The following is a 9,214-nucleotide window of genomic DNA, read 5'->3' on the forward strand; positions in this document are numbered from 1 at the left end:
GGCCCCCGGGCGACTCTTGTTCTGGCAGTTGTTCGGAGTTCTCGCAGCCGCGACTCCCTCTTTGGGGTTCTTCATCTTTGGGCACCTTGACGCAGTGTGTCAGATGGTACCAAGTTGGCGACCCTTTCACTTGCACCGCTGTTCCGGTACAGCGGACAACTTCAAATGGCCCCTGCCGTCTTTCGTTGTACCACTTGCGGCGGAACACTTTCACATACACCTTGTCTCCTGGCTGAACCGTGTCTTTAGTATTTGCTTCGAGTCTCTCTTGTGCTTCTTCTTGTTTCTGCCTTTTTACGTGCAGAAAAAAACCCTTGCCCCTCCACATGTTCTCGGAAGACGACGTTTCGGGGGCGTCTTCAAGCCGTTCCAATCCGGCTTGTCACTGCAACCACCAGGTACACGTTTCACACGCCTGCTTTCATACACATTGCTGACAGCTCCACTCAAAGAATAACACTGACTGCGCTTTTGAGGAGTTTGGGGACGCTGAAGGGAGTTTGGTAAGGCCTGGTTGAAGACAGAGGTTTAGGGGACTGAGGAGGTCTTAGTGATTTTAAATGTGGAGGTCCGTAGCATTGAGTCCGGTTGTTCGGGGTCTAAAGCAAGCATCGGCTGGTGCGCTTCCTGGCAGCAGACTGCTGGTTGGCTTTGACTCCGTCAGTCGTCAAGCCCCGGACATTAGCAGGTTGCTCTCTGGCACCACCTCCTGGCTCCTCAGCGGCGTAGGGAGCGGAAGACGAGGAGCTTAGAGAGGAAATTCTCAGCTCGTTCTTCTCCAAGTTTGTCCTTGCTTTCTTCAAAACATCCCGAGTCCTTGACAGCTGGTTCACGATGAAATGCTCCATGCTCTCCTTGGTGCGACTGGTGCTCCTCAGTCTTTGAATCGTCCCCTTCAGTACCTCCTCCTGCTCAGACACGCGCAGCTTGAGGGACAAGATCTCCTCTTGCATCGACTGCTCCTTCTTCAGGTTCGGCGTGGCGGCATCGGCGCTGGGCAGCGCCGCCCTCCAGAACATCTTCAGCAGGGACGCCGCCTCCTCCAGAATCTGCCTCAGGGTCTTCGTGTTGGACAAGAGACTCGGAACATTGCCGTAATCCAAGAGCTGCTCATTGTTTTGTTTCTGGGCGGCTCCTAACGGTGGAGGAGAGTGCAGGCGCGGGCGCAACGCTGCCTCCATGCGCTGCACGATGCTGCGACCTTCAAGGACTTGTTGCTGGAGAGCGTTAAAGTCATCCACGTGACCGACGGCGTGGCGGCCATAACGGTTGGCGAACGAGCCATTGGGGGCGTCGCCTTCCAGCTCAGCGTGCGGGTCGAGGGGGTCGTTGGCGGCGCTATGGTTGTCATCCAGGTCCGAGTAGGGGGGCAGGGAGATCCACAGTTAAAGAGACCAATGTCCCTGACAGGTGGAGAAGGGGCCGGGTCGTGCAGCAGCTGTCGCCTGTAGACGTTTTCTCTCTGAGGGCTGGCGCCGAAGGCCGACAGGGACGGCGTGCGAGGGGAGCCGGCGCCCAGTTTTTTCTCCAGCTGCTTGTGGAGCTCCAGCTGCTTGAAGGCGCTATTCTCCTGGATGCTGCTCTGCAGCTGGGCCCGCAGACTCCTCACCTCGCTCAGTAGCTCCGCCGACTCCGCGGGCAGGCCAGGAGCTTCGCACAGGAAGCCTTTGTTGGATTTGAAGCTGGAGCACACGCGATCGTAGACGTGTAGTTCGTTCTGCAGGGAGTGGATGAGGTCTCTGCTCTCACACAACTGCTGCTGCAGTAGAGACGCCTCGTGCTGCGCTCTGTTGATTCTCTCCTGACCGGCTTGCCTCAAGGCGAGAATCTGCCGTCCCTGCTCCTCACTGTGTGTCTGAAGTCGTCTCAACTCCTCCTTCCACTGCTCAGCTTCCAGTTCGGCTTGCTTGAGGCGGGCGCGTGCTTCGATCAGCTCCTCGCACGAGTCTGTGCTGGCCTGTAGACGGGACTGCAGATTCAAGTTCTCGTCTGTCAGGACTCGGATTTCATTCGACAGATGTGTGACTGTGTCCAACCCTTGAATATAGAAGTTTGTAGCTGCTCCTCCGTCGCGCCCAGGGTTTGCTAATTTTTCCTCCAGCTGCTGTCGGAGCCTTTCGTTGGTCCGAATGGACTCTTCCAGACGCTGGCGAAGACATCGCACCTCCCATAGGTGCTCTTCAATTAAATTGGGCCCCGAGCCCGACTTTAGTGAGTGACCCTCGGGAATGCCGCCCAGCTGGTACTGCGGAAAGGCATGATGAGGTAGCTGGCTGTAGCCTTTCAAGGACGGAGCGGTTAAACCCCCAGAGGCTGAGAAAAGCATTCCCGGACAGCTGAAAGATGATTGGAGGTGTCCACGAGAAGGAGGAGGGATCGATGAATGGGCATCCGGTTCGGATTGTCGCTGCTCATCCTGGTCCCGATAGTCTCCAGCGTCTAACTCGGAGCACAGATCCAGGTCTTCGTTGGTTTGACACTCGCCGGACACCAAGGAAGTCCTGTCTGATGGGTCGGTGGTCTCCGAGAGGGCTTGGCAGCTGGATGGCGTCTCAGGGCGATGCTGCAGCTTGTTGTGCAGAGACTCGATGATTTGGTCTTTCTGCAGAAGCTCCTTGCTAAGCTGCATGGCCAGCAACTCGTGGCCTGTCTTGTCAACGGGGCTTTCCACTCGTCCAGTCAGCTTGATGAGCAGTCTCTGAGCTAGCGCGGTGCTTTGTGAAAGCTGCTCTCGAAAGCTCTGCCCCATGTAGTAGTCAACATCGTTGGCCCGCAGCAGCTCCTCAAAAGCCTTGGTGGTGTCAGCCAGATGCTGTGTGAGGATATGGGAGACTCCTTCACCCTCTCTCCTCCTCTGCCTCAGGTGGGAGAGCTCACGAGCTTGGGCCTGGATGAGAGAGTTGTACTTTCCAGGCCATGTGGCACATTTCCCCTGCTCTGCTTCGCACTTCCCCTCCAACTTGGAGCTGCTCAATTGGGCCTCCAAGGTGGCCACTCGTGCCATCAGCTCCTGCAGCTCGCGACTGGGTTTGGACGCAGGCAAAGTCGCCTGGGTGTCGGACACCCAGCCTTCATCTTCCTCCACGCCCTCTTGGGCGGGTGACATCTCGAAGGCCCAGTTTACCTTGCGCGGCGTGCGCTCAAGGCTCGAGGCGTAGTCGCTTGTGGCCGACAGGGAGCGAACACGCATCTGAAGCCCGCGAATGACTTTGTGGCAGCGGTTTAGCTGGGAGCGCAGATCCTGGACCAGGTGATGTAAAGCCGACTCCTCCCCGGTTCCATCGCATGCATCTCCGTTAGTCCCGGTTCTACTGGCCTTGTACCAGTCCCCTCCCACGCTATCCTCCTGCTGATGAGACAGTGACGTGCACATCTCGAGGTCATCAAACTCTGGGCTGCTGGCATCGTCCCTCTCAGCTTCATTTTCACTGCGTCCACAAGTCTCATAGCCCAAATCCTGTAGATCCACTTGCACCTGCTTACTGGCCTGCTGAACGGACGTCTCGGTGAGCAGGTCCCTGTACTCCTTCAGCTGCTCGGCCTGAGCGTGAACGGTGGCTTCAGACACCATCAGCCTCTCCTGCAGCTCTCGGTTCTCCAAACAAAGCCGGGCCGAACGCTCACTCGGACCCTTGACAGCCACGCAAGACGTCGCCCCCAGTTCATCATCTTCCATGTAGTCCTCCTCCTCAGTATCGTCCTCCTCCTCACCCCGGTCAAGACTCCCGTGGTTCGTCCCCACTTGACGTTCTTTTAGGAAGCGGTTCTCCTTCCAAAGCCTCTGCAGTGTGCTCCTCATCTGGGTCACCGAGGTGAATCCCTCCCGCTCGAGCTGCGACTGTATTTCTTTTAGCTCCAGTTCAACGCTCTGCGTGCGAGTCGTCAGGAATGCAGACTCTCCTTCATGCCCACGGGCCGCTTGAGGCTGGGTGAGAGGCAAACTCGCAGGTGTAACTTTCTCGTCATCCTCTATGCTGTCGGTGAACTCGTCGCTGCTGCCGTCTTCATCATCCCCCTCGTCCTCTTCGGTGCTGACATCTCCTAAGTCACGCTGCCTTTTGGTGGCCCTTTCCAGGTCCAGGGCCATGTTCTGAATCCGGGTCAGGACCTCCTCCAGTTGCCCGCGGAGTGCCTGAACCGAGTCCAGCTGAGTGTGGAGGGCCAAGACCTTGTCCGAGCTGTCGGTTATTGGTGTGAATGAGATTCTGGTAGAGTCTCTTCTCGGTCCTCAGGGCACCATTCAGCTGACGGTACTCCAAGACGAGCTGCTCCAGCACATGCTCGGTACTTGCTGTTGCTGCTCCCTTTGTTTGCTGGGCAGCCAAAGACGAACGCAGAGCAGAGAGTTCTTTCTGGGCTTCCCTCTCCTTCTTAAGCATTAACTGCAGCTCTTCCCGAAGGGCCTTCACGTCTTCTTCACTCTCTGGAGACGGCGGCCGCATCATGACTTCCTCTTGGTTCTGAATCATCTCATTAAAAAAGGCTTCTTTCTCTCGGAGAAGACCTTGCAGGTGTTGCACGTCTCCGGCCGTCTGCCTCTCTTTGTCCCGCCTCAGCTCGCACAGTTCCTGCTCTCTCTTGGACAGCTGCCTGCGCACCTCCTGCAGCTGACCTGTGCGCTCGCTTATAACCAAGGACAGCCTGTACGAATTGTCCTGCAGGTACTGGTCTTTGTCAGCGAGGGTGTTGAGCAAGTCCGAAAGCCGCGTTTGGTGTTCAATCGATTGGCGGCTGCGGTCTGACAGCAGCTCCTGGAAGAGCTTCTCCTTCAGCTCCTCCACCACCTCGGTGGGGCCGGCCTGAACTCTGGCGACCAGGGTCGCCGTCAGATCCTGTATCTCCTTGCCGCGAGTCTGCAGCGCTGCTTGCAGCTGGCCAATGATGGCGTCCTTCTCCCTGAAAGTTCTGCTCTCCTTTTCTTCACTGGCCTGTTTCAGCCACTGAAGGTTTCTGTAGGCTTCGGCCGCCTGCTCCAGCTCCAGCTCTTTCCTTTGCACCAGAGCATCGAGACTCGTGATGGTCTCCTCGTTGTTAGACAGGATGCAGCGGAGCCTGTCCAGGTCTCGGTCTTTTTCCCGTAGCGCCAGCTGCCGTGTCCTCACTTGACCCTCACGTTCATCCAGGCAGCGGAACTTGTCATCGATGGTGCGCTCCAAAGCTCTGTCTCTGTCTTTAATTCGCTCTCTTAATTTCTCAACAAGTGCATCTCTTGGTTTGGGACTTTCTGGTGTCTCGAACATTTGTGAGTACTCCTGTAACTGTCGCTCCTTCTCCCGCAGAGAGTGATTGAGCTGTGCAATGCTCATGTCTTTTTCTTGCGCCGCGGAGAGCCTCTCGGCCTCGACTTCCTTCAGAGCTTCTTCCTTAGCCCTGAGCTCGGCGCGGGTTTTCTGAAGTGCGCAACGCATATCCTGATTGTGTTTTTCAGTCTCATCCTTATGCTGCAGCGCCTCCTGGAGGTCAGCATTCAGTCTGTCTTTGAAGCGGGCCAGATCGTCATCTTGTCTCTGACTCTGACTGAGACTCCTCTGGCTGGCCTCCAGCTCCAGGCCCAAAGAGAACAGGGAGCTCTGCACGCCCACCAGCTCCCCTTGCAGCTGGGAAAGCGTCACAGACTCACTGACCCCCTCTGGTGTCTTGCTTTGTGCAAGTTGATTCCGGTGGGCCATCTCTCGGAGCTTGTTTAATGTGACGTTCTGCCCCTCGATCAGCTGATACTAGTACACGTATAGTCTCAACTACTTCCCTTTTAAAAGTCCCTTCCACCGGCCAAGGCCTCTCGATGTCAGGCCATCTTTTATTCCATTTTTTGGATATTTCTTTAACCCCCTTAATGAGCGGGTAGTTTCTCCGCACTACCTCGATGGGGGTGGTCACCATTGGACTAGCATAGTTCCTTTCCCCCATTTTTTTTTTTGATTGCAGATAACAATATCAATTAAACAATGCACATACGATTTTGCCAACCTCAGATGGACCCCTTAAGACCGGCTGTCTCAATTGATATTTGATCCGGTGTATTCCGTCCGCGCTATTTCTGTACCCGCACTCAACTTATGTTGGAGATGACACCTTGTTTGAAAAACAATTGTTCACAAGTTTATGATGATCAGTCTGTAGTCAGTCTGCTATGCAATCCCTGTTCTCAGGTTTTTTATGTAAACAGAAAATCAGAAGTATTGAGGAGAGCCCCAGAGAGCAATATCAATAATTGGTTTTTACTTTTACATTCTGTCTTTAATTTAAATTAACAAGTCGGGCTTTTCTGCAACTCCAATTTCTCATTGCTCCCAGAGGGTCTAGGGGGCGCCAGCTGACCCTCGTATTATTTATGAGGGGTCACACTCTTTCTTGAGATGCATACATGCACATCTATATTAGTGTCGTTAGGTAGCATTCCCGTGCTTCTTGTTTCTTGTTAGACAGCTGTGGCACATTAATTCTCCTGGGTTTCAGTTACCTCAGGACCTCCACAGTTGGTCATGCATTCTTTTGCTCCTTCAGCATGCCGTCCCCCATCATACTGTCACATTTTCTCGCTACCAGCAAGGTAGGCCCCAAAATGGGCACAACTCTGGCCCCACGCCCCGCCCCCACGTCACCCACACGGGGAGTGCCTAGCCTTGAAACACGGTGGGCAGGTACAGGTTGGCCACTCCCTGTCCCGCCCCCGAAGCCAGATTCCCCTCCCCGAGCGGGCACCGCAGGCGGGCACGCGCCCCAGAGCACCGAGAAGCACACTATCCTATCCATTCCATTCGTTTCTTCTACAAGCACGCTCACTCACTCGCACTCAAGAGCACACACACACTTACTCACGATCGCGCACACGCGCACACACGCACGCTCACCTACACACACCCATGGGTACACACACACACACACACACATACACACATACACACACACACACACACACACACACACACACACACACAGGGATCCCACACGTCTCTGCACGCGCAGACACTCACAAACAAAGAAGACAGAGCAGGATTCGATCCATTCCACGTTTTGCTGTTTGCCAACTGCGGCTATGCAGTTTGGTGTTTAACAGTGCAGATATGCACTGACAAATACGCACGTCTTACTTAACTTTCGTTTCGTTTCGTTTCTAATAGCGCTTTATATTTTCCCCTTTATTTTCTGCAGAATTTAACTTAAGTGTGCACACAAAATACTTTTTCCCAAGGTATACCAATCCTTGCACTCCAGAGGCCTCATTGCCACGTTTTCCCTTTTTCACACAGAGGGATTTTCTCTACACACACAATGCCGTCCAGCACCTATTTCCCAAACGCGGTCTGTACAGGCTCAAATTTATCAAACTTTGACAGATGTGTATGCTATTATGACACGTCCCCATAGAGGAATCGAACCGCAAGCAGATCGTATCAGCTTAATCAATATTCAAAAACCGCCAGTCCTTTCGTTTTACCTGGGGGCTTCTTACACCAGCATTTAAATTGACAAGCCTTATAACTCACATACACCTCTAATTCGATCAGTGCCCAAACGACGTGGCTTCGCGCGCATCATTCTCTTCGGCCCACAGGTCCGTGACCTGGCCGGATATTTCCTTCATCCACTCTCACACTTCACGGTACGGATGCCAAAGTTGCGCTCGTTCCTATTAGCCAAACGCGGTCGACGCAACCTCCCTTTTGCGCTGGACTTTGGCAGAGACTAGGCTCCCACCGGACATCTCGGCTATAGCCCCTGGCCCGTGTGGATTCACCCGTATCTTGTCGCAGCATAGTTCAATCGTACCCGTGTTTCCGCCACAATCACACAGCTAAAATTTCGATCCTCCGCGGGACCACTGAAACGACTAATTTCCACGTCCACGTTTTATGGGACTTCCTACTATTTTCTTCTCGTGACAGCCGACCAGCGTTGTTCTCGACAACCTGTCCTGTTTCACATTCGCCCTCCCTGGAGCGTTTATTTCTTCTCGTTTATCATTCTCACCAGACATGTCATGCATACAATTCCCAAAACGTTTTGTTACTGTTCCCTTTTTATTTGTTGTTTTTTATTTATTTTTCCTGTTCTTATTTTACTTTTCTTTCGCTGTCTCTATTTGGGGCCACTCCCCCTTCAAAAGTCGCATTATGACGGCTTTTGACTAGGAGAGACAACTTTCCCTGGAGCCCGCCGTGGCCCCATCAGATCCGTTTAACTGTCCTCCGTGCGGGGGACAACGCTCCCTCCCCCCCTTTCCAAGAGCGAGCATGTTGCGGCGACTTTGAGTGTAAGCAACTCACCTCAAAACAGGTCGTCGGCTGGCCGCTGGATGCTCGCGGAGAGAGCGGACGGGACGATCCCCTGGAGAACACGAACCCTGTTCGTGACGCCAAAAATGTGGTATATGGTTTTTGCTGCTTCGCTGGTCTTCAAAAAACACTCGGTGACCGGTGGCTGTTTCCCGACGAATGAGCACTTCAGGGACCACGGCTGATTGGGAAAAGATTTTATTCAACCAATGTCAGAGTGAAGTCTTTCCAAAAAGTTGAGTGGCCCAAGGCATGGATGTAAAAAAGCCCCCCAACCCCTGTCAGGCCCGTATCTTTTATACCTGGCAAGGAGCTGATGTCATGGCTTTGTGCACCAGCTGCGGTTTTCAATCTACTAGTTTACTTCAGTCCTAAAAAGGAGATCTTGACCAGCGCTGTCGGTGATGGACGACAACAGCCACTTTACCTTATTATAGGATTACACACATTGCTGAAACTGAATTCTCCCTGACCAGCAAATATAGAATAGAATCGTGTCACTGACGCCAGGTGGACATTCTAAGGCCACCTACAGGAATAGAGAGGGAATTCCAAATTACACTTCACGGGCACCCCTGCTGCCTCGTGCTAATTTGTCCTCTTGCGATTTCGGAGCTTCGCTGAAACTATGGTGAAAAATACACCTCTGTTTTGCAATAATTTGACTGATCGCCAAACAAAACAATGGTGAACATAGCTGCCTATCAGAAGTCGCGGGAGCATATGAAGCTGAGAGAATTCAGAGCCAACGCGGAATTAGCAATATTGCTTGTTATTTGAATGTACCTTCCCCAAAAAAGAACATCAACATTCAGCACTGGACATTGAAAAGGTCATGCTACCAATGAGGCTGCCAACATTAGCGTGTTAAAGTGTTTAAAATGTAAAGTTTTGATATCCAAAACTTTACATTTTGTTAGATGCGACTGGTGCTCGCA

At 53.2% G+C, this 9,214-nt stretch overlaps 1 protein-coding gene across 1 annotated transcript; it reads right to left on the reverse strand.

Moving 5' to 3' along the window:
- Positions 1 to 323: 323 nt before the first annotated feature.
- LOC127611433 (myomegalin-like) lies at positions 324 to 7,585 on the reverse strand. Its single transcript, XM_052081956.1, is given in 4 exon segments — positions 324 to 1,372; positions 1,375 to 4,184; positions 4,186 to 5,717; positions 7,565 to 7,585. Coding segments are annotated over 4 exon segments (5,136 nt in total). The 3' UTR covers positions 324 to 599.
- Between the last annotated feature and the right edge of the window lie 1,629 nt (positions 7,586 to 9,214).

This window comes from Hippocampus zosterae, chromosome 12, assembly GCF_025434085.1.
Source record: "Hippocampus zosterae strain Florida chromosome 12, ASM2543408v3, whole genome shotgun sequence".
In the NCBI taxonomy this organism is placed as follows: domain Eukaryota; kingdom Metazoa; phylum Chordata; class Actinopteri; order Syngnathiformes; family Syngnathidae; genus Hippocampus; species Hippocampus zosterae.